The sequence below is a fragment of the Urocitellus parryii genome, chromosome 4, assembly GCF_045843805.1.
Source record: "Urocitellus parryii isolate mUroPar1 chromosome 4, mUroPar1.hap1, whole genome shotgun sequence".
Taxonomy (NCBI): domain Eukaryota; kingdom Metazoa; phylum Chordata; class Mammalia; order Rodentia; family Sciuridae; genus Urocitellus; species Urocitellus parryii.
Window position 1 is genome coordinate 156691101 of NC_135534.1, and position 15208 is coordinate 156706308.

Genomic DNA, 15208 nt, shown 5'->3' on the forward strand with positions numbered 1-15208 from the left:
AAGACCAAAGAGTTTTTTCCTGACCTTTGTTAATTATGATTGATGTGCACATATTATTTACTCTAATTTTAGTAATTTAGCAGCAGTAATGATAGAATGTTGTAAAAATTCCCCAAAGCATAAATAGGTATAATAAGAAGTAGACAGGAGTCTTAGAGGTAAAGCAGCAAAGCCAAATACTATACTATAAGATCAAAATTATATTGCAGATTTTGGATATTACAATTATCAATAGACCCAGCTTTGGCACAAAGACTGTCTACTTGACTGTGAAAAATCCTCTTCTAGCAAATCCTTATAAAGTGACTAGGGAGTAAGAAATGCACATGAATTACTATACTTAATACAATGAATTGCCTAAAACTACTATACCATGTTTATTTAAAAAAAAAAAAGATACCTCTAGTAATGCCACTTATTATTAAATGTAAGTCATGTCACTGCAAAGAATATTCAAGTAGTCATCAAACGCTGAAAATGTTTACATTACCAAAGCTTATTTTAATACCTAATAACAGGCCTATAAATACACCAGTAAGTTCTTTTGCGTGTGTTTATTTTAGCACATACCTTGCTCCTGCATGAAATAAGCATTTTTGTCACTATGTCAAGCCTGGTATTTTAGGTGTGAACTCCAGTTTGGAGCTTTTTGGCAATGAACATTCTGCATAAACTTTCTCTTCAGTCAATAAAAATCCAAGAACATCAAATCAAAAACTTCTTCACAAACGTGCCCCTTTGGGGCAATACACTTCCTACCTGTCATTTAACCATTTTTAAATAAAAACTTAATGGGTCACCAAGAAATTTCTTGAAGATGGGTTGCAAGGTTTGATGTTCTGCCAGACATACTGTCTGACAAACCTCCGTGTCTTAGAGTTACACCTGTCCCATTTCCCTTACGTTCTAGTCTTATTTTCTCTTATTTTTACCTGGCTGGTTTGTGGACTGGATGGGTCATAAGAAGGTACATAGTTCTTCAGAGTATCCTGAGGATTCAGGTGGGGAGGATATCTGATTGTTGGATGAGAAAAGTAGCTCGATGGGGCTGGAGGAAGGATAGCTTGTGTTGGAAATGGCAGCGGTGAGGGTGGAGGTGGAGTTCGAGTTGAGATGACTGCGGAACACAGAAAAGGAAACATTGACTGTCAGAGCCGATTTCCTTATTATTTCGTCCAGATTCTATAAAGATGTTGTAAAACTATCATTGGTTTTCCTACCACAATTTAATCAAGTTCTTCTAAAATAAATTACTCTTCTACTTATATTCTCAATGATAATACAGGTAGGGACACAGAGACAAAACCACACCCAAGGGAAAAAATGATCTTGCTTTCTACATCCGAGAATGTTTTAAAAAAAGAAGCTTTGCTTTTTTAAGGTATGCCAATCTGGATAAAACATTTCTTTGAGCAGTTATTTCCCATCAAAAACACATTCTTTGATTATAAAGTCTTGGTCTTCCTAAGTCCAGACCAAGTCAAAGCATTAATTATAGGGCAGGAGACCCACAAATTGTTTACTAATCAATTTCAAATAAATTATTTTCCTATACATTCTAGCTTACAGTTGTTCAGAAAGTTGCCTGTCATGTATAAATACTTTTGGTCATTGTATAAATACTTTTGAGCATTAAAACACAAGACCTGGCAACTCTTTCTCCTATGAAGATATTCCTTTCAAAACCAACAGAGCTTTATTCTGCAACTATTTTTCTTCTACTCTTTTACTGGGTGTAGCTTTAGAAATATTAAGGTAAGACCAAGAATAAAACCCACAGAAATGCGAATTTGAATGTCCATAGAGGTAGGAATATTACATCATCCATAAACCATGTATTTTATAACTTTATAGAGGCAACTATTATATAAAACATATATAATATGTACAATGTTTAATTTTAATATAACTTTTAAATATTAGTATGATCATAAATAATTGTCTAATTTTTAATTTAATATTAAGTTTTGAAAGATGGGGAAAGTATAACTTATGATCATTATCTTTATAAGGTTGAAGAAAATAATTATATGTTGTAAATTAAGAGAACCAACTAATACATGTAGGAGTAAGATTAAATGTATATTTCTATTTAATATTTTGATCCAAATTATAGGAAATTACACATAATGAATATTTAATGTTTTATGAAATAACTTAGCAAATAATAAGAAAAAATAAATTCTTTCCATGACCTATAAATGAAAATCCTCTGGAATGATTATCTTCAACTTGGTAAATATGGGGGGCGAGGGAAGGCAACAATTTAGAGGATGTTGCTTATGTCCAACAAAGAAAACTTTCAAAATATACAAGAAATTAAGAATGTATATTACAGAAGAATCATTAATTTTATGGTCACAACTTTGCTCCCTGAATGTCCAGGGCACTGTGTCTTAGAATCCTCTGGACTGTTTTTACAATGCAGATTACTGGGCCTACCCACAGAAACCCTAGATAAGAACCAGCAGGGGTGAGGCACCATGTAATCTTTTCATGCACTGAAATTTGAGCATCCTCCATCAAAGAGATGCATTTCAGAAAATAACTGTATATCTTTTAAAAACAAAATTCCTTATTGAAGTATTACTTTATTTAAGAAATATGCCCTTTGGGTGGGGCATGGTGATGGACACCTGTAATCCCAGTGGCTTGGGAAGCTGAGGCAGGAGGATTGTGAATTCAAAGCCCAGCCTCAGCAACTTAGCGAGGCCCTGCCTCTAAATAAAATATAAAAAAGGGCTGGGAATGTGGCTTGAAGGTTAAGCGCCCCTGGGTTCAATCCCAGGTACCAAAAATAAAAAAAAAAAAAAAGAAAGAAAAGAAAATATGCCCATCTGAAAATCTATCTAAAGAAATACAAACCTCTACATAAAATTGGACACCTTTTTAATTGGTGTCTAAGTGCTCTTATTCTTAGTCAATTCAACTATGGTCTTTGCTCACATCTGTACACAAACCCTTGAAAGATATATATACACAGTTCCATCTTGGGTCCTCTGGGTTTAGGGATCAATTTGGACATAGTAGTTCTGAAAGAGGTCCCTTTGCAACTGAAGTGGTATAAATCACATTTGAATTCACATCTCTGAACAATCTGGCCTGTGCTGGCCTGATATAACTGAGTAGCATGTCATGCTTTAAATAGCAGGTAAAAATGTCTACCTGATATCAATAAAAGTCACTCTAGTCCTTTAAAAAAAGGTTTAAAAAAAAAAAACACAAGGCAAAAATATGTTCCTTAATTTTGAAAGCATATATACATATGGGTGATATATTTGGATGTGTGTATATGTATGAGTGTGGGTATGCATGTGCACACACATAGCCTATTTTAATGCAAGGTCTTTCTACTTGTCTTCTTTCCTCCAGTCTTGCTCCTTTCAGTACATGCCCTACAGTTCCATAGAATGACTTTTTAAAGATGCCATTACAGTTGTATAACTTCTAAGAAATCTCTAAAAATCTCTGCCTTCCTATTGCCTCCAGAATAAAGCCCCAATAATGTAACAGTGCATATGGTTCTCATGTGCTTTAGAAGCCAGTCTTGGATCACTTCTTTGGCCTCATCTCCAGCTGCATGAAGGAAGTTGGATATATGGAGTTCCTTCCTGCAATGACCTCTGGTACATTGCTGCATGCTGTGGCCTCTGCCTGAAACCTCCTCCAGGCTGGCTGTTCCTTCACCTTTGACACTTAGTTCAGAATATATTTTTTTTTCCAGGTATCTAAACTTCCTCCAAGTGTCTGCTCCTGTTCAGATTAGATGACCAGCCAGTGATATCACTCCCTCTCTTCTCACTACATCATGAGCTCTTTAGGACAGAAACCATCTTTTGTTGCCAAGGTGCTTATAGACTCTAATATATTTGATATTTAGTAAATATTTGGTGAAGGACTAAGATGGAAGGCTTATTATAGTCTCTCAACTGTCTTTACCTATAAAAGTTGTTCAATTTTTTTCCAGTATGAATTTTTAATCAGATGCCACAATACATAGATGATATGACTTCTAAGTTAATTTTGCTGAACATACTTTTCAACATATATTTCAATTATTTCTATGAAATAGTTACTGATTTTTTTCACTTACGTCAGTAGTATAAACAATAAATGTAAAAAATCTTATACCACATTAAATTGGTATATTTCCTCTCTCAACTTCTTAACTTCCTTATTAATAACAACAAAGTCCATTTTTTAAGTTTAGCAACAATAAATATCAAAATACACTGACAAACTAAACCTAAGTACTTTATTTGAGCAGATGCTGCATCATAAAGATTTTAAAAAACATATGAAGGATAAAAAAATTGCCTAACTGTAAACTAAAGAGTGTCACTAAAAATACATATCTATATACCTTTGTCTATATCTATACATATATATACATATCTATACATAAAACTTTACAGTGATATTAAAACTTTTAATCTCCTCATCCCTAGGACTTAAGAGTAATTATGAAGAAAGCACACAGTATTGATTACTGATTATATATCATTTTTAATTTGTGAAAAAAGACATTATCAATTGCTAGTTAAAATATAAACATGAAATATTAAATACCTTTTCTCATTTAGATTAAGATATTAGACATAATATCAAGTGTACTAGCCCTAAGTAGTTGTCATAGAACAGTACCTCTTTCATTTTCTGATTAGTTTCACTTCCAAAAAGTAAATAATCATTTGTGTATAGGAAATAGTGTCTATGTATCTTACTGTCTTTGGAACAACTCTAAACTAAGCAATTATAGCTAAAAATCCAACTTTCTTTTAGTAGAATATATAAAATTAGGACCGATTCTGAAATAAGTAAAGATAACTATGTATTCTACTTTTCTAAGTCTTTATGATCATAAGCTTTCCAATAAAGGCATATGGAAGGAAAAAGTACATATATAGATATTATTAAGTTGCATAACTGTGATAATATTTTCTAACAAATTGATAAGAAGAGCCATTTTATGGGATCATGACCTTCCCCTTTGGGTTAATAAAACAAGGTCACTCTAGCTATAACTATGAACCTTTGGCTCCATCCCTAAGGGTGGGAGCCCTGCAAACAAAGGATGCCTTCTCTTCTAGGACTGGGAGTCCTCACCACTGTGTGCAACTCCAGGTATTCCGGGATGGTGGTGCTGGGGGAAAGTGCTCAATCTTGGGGAAGAATCCTGTGGAGATGTAGAGCTGAACAATGGCTTTTCAGGTTTCTTCATAGTAGTTGGAGAAGACATATCTGGAAAACAGGAGGGAAAAATTCAAGCTGCATGACCTTCCTAATTGACAAGGTTCACCTCAACATAACAACAGATTTCATTTTTCAAAGCTTTAGTACTTTCGTGCTTTGGCTCTTACAAAATCTATACTGAAGGTTAGAGCTCTAAAATATCGGTCAGAAACATTCTCAACAGAAAATAACCAAAGTTTTTATTAGAATTATGATCAGAATCATTCCATTACTAAAGAAACCTTGAAGTTCTAAAAATCTAAGTATGTTTCTGTTAGCCCCTTGGTTCACATAAGAGTCTTTTTTACTTCACATTTTGTTCTTTGAGTTATATGATTCAGGTGTTGACCAGCTACACCATGAAAACAAATCAAGGACAACTCAGTGTGAAGTGAAAAACAACCTTTGGGTATGCTGGTAAATATATCGTGCATTTAACATTTTATGAAAACTCATTCACTTGATTAGCAAAAATAAAATAATTCTTAACTTTCTCACTCTACAAATATATATTGGGTTCATTTATTTGCCAGATAATGTGCAGATGTTAAGAAAAATACAAAGTAATTCCTGCCCTAGGATGCTCCCTGTCAGTGAAAAGGAAAATGATAAGGAAATAGCGATCATCAGGGACATGATGGCATTTGCTGCTGCAGCCCCAGTCTCTGTTCAGGGACCATGATCACCTCACATGATCACCTCAGCGCCCCCAGGTGAAGGAGGCATTCCCCAATGGTGCCATTTTCAAAATGGAGATGACATCAACAGAGAGGAAATGTTCCCAAAAAGGGAGGTATGAAATATATAAGTAGCCCAAACAGTCTATGGAGAGGGAAACAGAGTGATGAAGGGGAGCAAGTGACAGACAAGACCACACCACAAAGGACAGTGTGTTTCCTGTACTTCCTGTACTGCCTCTCTGAGAGCTTACACTGATGAGGGAAATGCTATGGATGGGCAAAATATGATCACAATTACAGTTGAGAGCAATCCCTCCAGAAACTACATGGAGGATGGATTATCCACAATAGACCCAGAAGACATGGAGGCCCATTAAAAAGAAGATATATTATTAATACATGCCTTCCATAAATACTATAGAAGGCCTAATTTATACCAGACACTGCACCAGTTGCTAGGGACACAATGGTAAATTGGATTTACTTTCAGCTTCTACAAAGCTTAAAATCCAGTAAGGGGATAAATGGAAGTAAAACTGAATTACAATACAGTGTACAATGTGCTGTGATGGAAGTATTCAGGGCTTCCTTCATTCATTCTCTAGATATTTAACACTGCCAAAAGATAGATCATAAGAGATTGAAAAAAAGAGTGGGGATAGAGGTAATGCAATCAATAATTAAACAGAATTAAGTCAGTTAAATGAATAACTGATGTGGAAGGTCACCATCTCAGGTGACTACAAGATTGCATCATGCAGTTAGTTGGAAAAGGGAATTCAGCAAGAACCTCTCATTAGCAGGAGAGATGACCCTGAGTTTAACATCTTGAGTAATGCTGACTTTTACTCAGGTTTATAAATTTGTAGTAAAATGTCCTAACAATAATATGAACTATAAGATTTGTATTATAAAATTTTTAAATACACACACAAGCACATAGAATAATAATGGATTCTCATGTATCTATCATCCAACTTCAGCAATTAGCAACTCAAAGCCAATCTTATGTTATCTTTACTCCATTCTATGCTTCAACCACCTTCATTACTTGAAGCAAATCCCAGATATCACCACTAAATAGTAAGAAACCTTTATTAGAAGAAGAAAAAAATCAAAACTGTATGACACATAAAAATACATACAATTAGTATTTCAATTAGTATTTTTTTAATGAGAAAAAGATCTCATAGTGCTATTGAAATGAGAAACTAGTCATTTTACCATTTGAAAAATTATCTGAATTCTAGGAAAGACATCCAATAGAGTTAGATATGTGTTTTCATCATGCTTGTAATTACAGAAAGGTTATGCTTCTGAAGACAGTAGATGTCACAGTCCACAAAAAGTGACAGGTGTGCTTGTAGATGTAAGCTACAATTTGTTACTAACTGGCTGTCATTAACCTATTGGGACTTTGATGAGTCAAATAACTTTTTCCTTATATCTTTCTCAAAAAGAAAAACAAAAGAAAGAAATTGTTCATGAAATCATAGCAATTAATGCCACTACAAATATGGAAAATATTAAACCAAGGTTTAAAAAATATAAAAAGGAAGTTCACTTCAGCTAAGTTTTCAAAATATTAAAAAAAAAAAAAGTGGGCACAGTGGTGCACACCTATAATTCCAGTGGCTTGGAAGGCCGAGACAGGAAGATTTCAAGTTCAAAGTCAGCCTCAGCAAAAGTGAGGCACTAAGCAACTCAGTGAGACCCTGTCTCTAATAAAATACAAAATGGGGCTGGGGATGTGGTTCAGTGGTTGAGTGCTCCTGAGTTCAATCCCTGGTACCAAAATACTACTACTACTACTAATAATAATAATAAAATTTTACTTAAAAGCTCTTTGATTTTAAGAAGCAATAACACAAATACAGGTTTTGCCTACTAGAAGTTAAACCATAGATATGTAGACTGTTAGAGGTTTAAGAAACTCCATTTCACTCCTTATAGTAGGGATGAAATCAAAAGTTTGCATTCTAAATATTTAAATTGAAATTAACTCTTAGGAAAAGAACTTATTATTATAGCCTATTGTTGACACCCTTATGCTTACCTGTGCTTAAATATAAATTTCAAATAAAATAAAACTGTATAAATTAGTTTGTAAAAACTCCATAATATAAATAGTATAGCACAGTAGACATCATTTGGAAACCATTAAATGCAATCTGAGCTTGGGAAGTAAAACAGTGTCATTGTAGTTATCTCATTTCTTTTCTTTTAGTTATATTATTTCTGAATTAAGGCAATTCCAGCTACTGCCACTATATGAATGTTCATTAAACCCAGACAACTTCCTAGTAGTTCCTTTGTGTAAAGGGCACATAAATCAAAGATGTTTGTACAGAAGTTCAAGCATATAGGCATCTATGTAATTTTTAATTAATAAAATTTAAATTTTTTCTTGACCAAAATGATACAGTTGTCTTTATTGGGTACTGTTATGTTTCTATTTATTTTTACTGGTCCTCTTTTAGGCATGTACCTGACAATTGGAATACCCTCATGTTCAGAACACACAGAAGACCAGCACAGCACAAATAGAATAACATTCACAGTTCACAAAAGAAAAAGGGCCCACAAACTGTCTCTTTTCTTAAACAGCCAAAGTAACTTAGAATAGTAAAAATAAAAATGGGAAGGTCCATTGGCCAAACTAAAAGGCTGTGCTTTAGAAACAGGTAAAGAATGGTGAACCAGAATGTGGGCTCCATTGCCTTTGTTTTCACGTTAAATGAAATTAATTCTGGGCCCATTAATCAATAAAGAAATACTGCTACGCAGCATGTAAAAGGCACTATGCTGAGTACTTACAGAGACACAAAAGTGAATCCCCTCTCAAAGAGCAAAACAACTCTCTGGACTGAAGAGAGGATAAAAGGTCAATTATGTGGGGGCAGCAAGGGTAGAGTTGCTGGCCACTACATTTTAACCATGAACCAAACTAGTACTGTTTTGATTCTAATTTTGTTTTAAATGTCTGCCTCTAATGGACTTCCCACCTGAAAAATGATATTATTTCTATTTTTAATGCACTCCTATACTACAGAAAAAAAATTGAGGAATGAATATATAGAAGAAATGATTTTCAGTGACCTTTCTGTGAAGAAAAACAAATGCCATGCTTTGCACAATCTGCTGTCCCTCAAGCAGGAAGAATAATACATAAAAAGATTAAAGTGAAAATAAGCTGAATAATACAGCTGAATAATGCATAAATATATAATAAGTTGAATGATAATACATACATAATAATGCATAAGTTGAATAATACATAAGATAAGGAAGCTGAAGAGAGAAGCAAGATGGTAAGAAAAGAATGAGCTGATATTTCTGTTAGTAGGAAGAAGGCAGAAATTGCTGATGGCTGATAAGAAGGAAAGAATTTTAAATTCTATTTAGAAAGAAATGATGTCTAAGTGCAGTGGTTTCAGAATGGTAAAACTTTCCCCACACTTGTTTCTTCACTGTTCTTATAAGTTTCACTAGGCCTCTCCCCTTGTACAGGGTTAAATAAAAAAATTTTCTTTCTAGTCTTTATCAGGCCTTCCTCATCATGGCCTATTATCAAAACAGTAGTTGAAACTATATTCCTCAAATAGTATCTTTCTCATATTAAGATCTGCCATGGTGCCACATTTTAGTGTAACATTTTCCTTGTTGATTTATTTTATTTAATTTTTAGCTAAGCTAATTTACCATATAGTCCTTTTGACTGGCAGGAAGAATGTGCTCTGTCCTTCCTTGTCTGTGACCTTCCTTTAGGTTAGAAAATTATATCTTTCTACTCTTATTCAGCCTAGAGAACAGTTTGATCCACTGAACAAAGTTATTTTCTTCTTAAGTAATGCCTTCCAGGAAAGGTTGAGGTCTAGATTTCTTTAATGACCTTGTGTTTAAATCTTAAATTGCTGGGTGATTTTTCATTATTATTATTTTTTACTTGTTTCATCCTTTGTATGTACTCTTTTCAAAAAGGCTGACTAATAGCTAGGCATAATGGTGCATGCCTGTAATCCCAGTGACTTGGGAGACTGAGGAAGGAGGATCACAAGTTCAAAGCCAGCCTCAGCAATTTATCAAGGCCCTAAAAAACTTAGGCCCTGTCTCAAAATAAAAAAATAAAAGGATTGGGGATGCAGCTCAGTGGTTAAGTGTGCCTGGATTCATTCCGCCATACAAAAAAAAAAAAAAAGCTAACTGATTCCTTCTATGGAAGATGACTTTAACAAAAACACAAAAAGTTGTGGAAACTAGAAGATAATGCTACTTGGAAAACTTTTTTTTAAAATAATCTAGGATTGGGAAAAAAAAAAAAGGGAAGAGGTAAAACAGGCCTAATTCTAGGTAGCATATTTATAATCTCTCACACATGCAAGAAGCTATATAATGAAGTGATAGCTAATGGTATAGGAAGACAAAGCAACTACAGCCAGTGTAACTTAAAACACATGTTTCATGAATAAAAAGCTCCAGATGAGAAGTAGTGGATGTAAAGTGAAAAAAGAAATCAAAGTCAACCACCAAGTGTCCAAAAAGGGAGAGGAACTATAGCTATGAGTAAGGGTCAAGTGGGTAAGTAAGATGACTTGGACCCTGTCCTGGTAAGGCTTATAGTCAGGAAAGAAGGTAGACATTAAAGATGAAAGTTCATTAAATAAATGTAATTGTAGACTGTAGTAGACTGTAGAAAGGACTTTTAATGGCAGAAGATTAGAGAGGCTAATATTTTTTAAGAGATTCACATTAATGATGCTATTTTTCAGCATCCACAACTGTGCTTAGATTTATAATTGGACAATTAACTATGACTGTTAAAACAACTATATAGTGAAGTATAGAATAAAAGATCACCAAACAAGAAAAAATTCAAATAAGCTACTAATAAAACTTGGTTCATCTAGACTTAAGCTTATCTTTAAATAAGTATTTTGCAAAACCAAGTTATCATATGATTGTTACTAGCTATGCTATGATTTTTTTTGGCACTGTAACATATATACATCCTAAGCCCTGATGTGTCATTCATTTCACAGCATCACTTCAAAGAGATAAAGGCTTAAGCAAATAAAGAGTTAGATCAACTCATCTCCCAACAAGGTAATTTCATCTACAAAAGAAGAGAGCTGCAGTGAAACACAGCGTATGTACTCCACTCATCGGCAGCTTGCACAAATGGCGCTCCAGATGTATATCTGTTCAAGTCAGCCCAAGGCAACAATTTTGATCAATTCTAATGTGATAAAATGCTGCAGGGAAACTGTGCAGAAACGTGTTTACGTCAGCCCTTAATTAAACTGTTGTTCACTTCCAAAGAACCTTAGGAAACACTAATGAGACATGAGTTTTGGCAATTTCTTCATCAAAGCGAAGACCCCTTCCTCAGTCTGTAGCAGCCTGTCATCCAAGTCGCTCCCGGGATAAATGTCACATGGCACTCCAATCAGTTAGCCACCTGTTAGTAGAACTTCACTGAAGTCAACTAGTGATCTGGGGCAAGCTCAAACAGCCACCTTAACACCTGCCTGTCTGGGACACCTGCTCCTTTTTCACATATAGTGGAGCAATATGTTAGCTTTTCCAATATGTTTGAATAGATTAAGGTTACAAATCAGATTTTCTAGAGCCTACACAGAAAACATATTATTTTCGTTCTAAAATAATTCCTATTCTTCTTATGATTTATAATTGCTTCAAATTAATTATGTAAAAGCATACATGAATTCATGAATTTCTGAAAGCTATTATTTTTAGCATACCATAATACTAAATTAAAATATATTAACAATCTTGCCAGTCTTATGATTTAGACAAACATATTCCTATCTAGTTAACAAAGAAGTAAAACGTCTCAAAGTTTTTTAAATGTCCCATTCTTTTACATTTTCCTAAGTTATTTTCTTTATTTACATGCCATATTTAAACACAACTTTAAACGGGCCATATAAATACAAGTCAACATTGGCTAGTTTCTCTTATTTATGAGTATTTATCTTTAAGGTATGTTTCATTGCTCAGTGTTTAAAAATCTATCATGGTTATTTAAAATATCTGTTTTTCACATTATCAAGCTACAGAACATTTTGCAAGATCACTACCACTAGTCTCTGCCCCGCTTTTGATTTTTCAGAAGACAAATCAAGGTGTAATAGAAACAGTTGGGCAACTTTTTTCGGGGGGGATACTGGGAATTGAACCCAGGGTCACTTAACCATTAACTTTAGTGAGCCCCATCCCCAGCCCTTTTTATATTTTATTTAGAAACAGGGTCTCACTAAGTTGCTTAGAGCCTCCCTAAGTTGCTGAGGCTGGCTTTGAACTTGCAATCCTCCTGCCTCAGGGAAACTTTTGTTAACTTTGACCTTATGGTATGATAGAGAACAGAATATGACACGGACCAGAGGAGGAAAGCACATATGTGGGAACATTCAGCTTAGAAACTTTGTTGGGGCTTTTAAAGGTTTCAGACTTTTATAGGTTTTTTAAAAGTTTTATGGTTCTACAAAATCTCTGAATATTGAGAATCTCTTCAGAGACCAAATTCATTGTTGGATGAAGGCAAAGGTAGTCAACACTTTCAATACTCCATTTAAATTGTCCATGCTATGCACAGTATTAAAAGTGAAAATGAGCTTTAGCTAAACTGGGGCACTCTGTTTCCCATTAAAATGTTGAGTGGAAGCTGGAAGACAATATAAAAAGATGAACTATCTTCATAAAATAATAGTCATTTAAAGTAAATAGGAAGCCACCAAATCAAGTGTATAGGATGAGTTTTGGAGCCGAAGTCTGGTCTTTTGCTTTGGGTCACAAATCCAAAGTCAATCTTGAGGCAAGGAAACAGCTTGAGCTATATGCCCAGAGGACAAGGAGAAGGCAGAGCAGATACTCTGCCAATAAAACGCTAAAAGAGACCATGATTTCCTTTCCTGTTTTTGCCTTGAAGTAGATAGTGTTGAGGAGAGGAAAGTTACAGGTTATTTCACTGGTATAAATGTTATGTGAAATATTACAATTATCATGGCTACATTGAGGCAGAGTCTTTCTTGCTTTGCTTGCCTGATACTTCATATCTCAGCCCAAAGCTTTGATGTATTTATATTTCTACCAATTTCCCTGTGGAGATTGACAGTGATCCTAACTTTAATGAGTTTCACCCATAGGTAAAGGGTTGATGTTGGGGCGTGTACCCTGGAGGAGGAAGAAAGGAAAGAGAAACCAAGTCACTTATGCCTTTATTTGAAAGCTCTGCACTATCCCCCTAGGTACTAATTTGATTTCTCCATTTCCTTCTCAGTATAATGGAGCTAGCCAGGCACATGGAGAGAGAAGACATGGTATGATCCCTGATGGCTTAAGTGGAATATAAATGACAAGAAAGAGGTGCAATGATGGAGTCCCAAGGCCCAGAGACTGTTCTATAAATACAGTTTGGAGCACATGCTTCAAAATTTCTCATAGAGCCATGTGCTACATGTAATTATTGTTCATATAATGGAGGAGTTAAGTCATTCATGCACTGCTAGTGGGAATATAAATTGATAAGACCTTTCTGGATTCTATGCCAATATTCATCAAAAGTCTTAGCAATGGACATAAGATTTAACTCAGTAATTCTACAGTAGGAATAAATTAATTCCTTTAACAAAATTTCATCAAGATTCTACTTGATGAAAAAGGAATAGACAGGAATGAACTAATCAGATTAGGCACAAAGATTTCTGTGCAATGGTGTTCACTGTATCTTTATAATATAAAAAAACTCAGGAAGTACTTTAAAAATCCATGAGTGAAGTAGAAATTTAAAAACTTACAGTATAGCCAAAGATGGCATATTGCACAGTCATTATAAAGCAGAAATTGAATGATATGATAAAGTGCCATTATACTGTAAGTGAAAGAAAAAATAAATTTTAATAGCATATATCATAAACCCAATTTAGTGCAAAATTATAGGAATCAAAATAGAACACATAGAAAATGCAGAGAGAAAAAAACAGAAAAACAGACTTTCACCTAATAGGGTTTCATATTAATAGGAGTTAATACAGTCAAATATGAAGAGGAGTTATGTCTACATGGTAGAATTATAAGTAATTTTTTTCTTATTTATATTAGATGAATTTTCCAAATTCCCCACAAACAACCATTGCGTTTATCAAAATGAATTATAAAATACATATTTTGGGGGATAAAAATACTGCCTATAGCACTACAGAATATTATAAATAATTCCCAATATTGGGTTGACAATACTGGATCTTGATATGTGTCCAACATTACAAAATTCAAGGAAAGTACCTTGTGCTGCAGAGAGGTAAGAAGAAATGCTTAAAAGTAACTTTTGCAATTTAGCTGGCTAAACACAAAGCAATGTCTTATTGAAAACAGAGTGAGGAAACGAGAATATCTGAATATCTGTTTCTAAGGACTCTTTTAGATGTAAAATTCTGTGATTGTGTGGCAAATGTGAATAAGTCCTTCCCACACACTCCAAGTTAACAAAAAGCTCTGAATGTTATGACAAGACATATGGACTTAATCCCACTACAGTAGTTTGATGGTGATGCCAGATGATTCAAAAAATAATTAGCTGCCATGTTAAGAAAGTAGCTCCATATATATATATATATATATATATATATATATATATATATATATATTTACATTTATCACACTCTAAAATAACTCTAGGAAAAATGGCAAGCTACGTTAAGAGGAGATAAGATGTCATCTTCAATTAGAATTCTCAACATTTAAAAAAAATGAAATCAGTTCTTTTTAAAGGAGAAAGTATGGTAGTCTTTGTGTAAAATAAATGGATTCTTACTTTAAACATTGAGTTATTTAATCTTAATTAACTTGAGCATATTATTGTATTATTCAGCAACTTGAAACATTTTGTGATGGCTGAAGTCTCTTTCTTACTGTATGTTTTAACCCCAGCACAGTTGAGTAGCACGTTACTACAAGTCTCTTTTTTTATCACATCTCTATAAAAAAGGTCTCCAGGCTACACCTACACCCAATACAAAGTTAAAGCTCAAACCCCTTTGAAGCTCAGGAACACCTTTCTGAGACAGTTAAAAAAAAAAAAATCCTTTGAATAATAAAGAACAGTGCTAAAAAACGAATACTAAACAAATGAAACAGCTTCTCTAGCACCAAAAAAACAAAAAACAAAAAAACTTCAAAATGCCTTTATCTGTTAGCAATTTCATTTTAACAGACAATGATAAAGTGCCTTGAGTAAAGTCAGTAAATGTAATTTAAAAAGGGAAAAAAACAAACAA

The 15208-nt window shown here is 33.9% G+C and overlaps 1 protein-coding gene across 4 annotated transcripts in view; it reads right to left on the reverse strand.

Moving 5' to 3' along the window:
* Nfib (nuclear factor I B) overlaps nt 1-15208 on the reverse strand; it is a 217516-nt gene that overhangs the window by 31629 nt on the left and 170679 nt on the right. For all 4 annotated transcript variants that reach the window (XM_026398590.2, XM_026398589.2, XM_026398591.2 and 1 more), the window contains exons 7-8: nt 5107-5241; nt 933-1117 (exon numbers count right to left, since the gene is read on the reverse strand). In XM_026398590.2, the coding sequence (XP_026254375.1) occupies nt 933-1117; nt 5107-5241 (320 nt within the window). The remainder of the gene's footprint in view (nt 1-932; nt 1118-5106; nt 5242-15208) is intronic.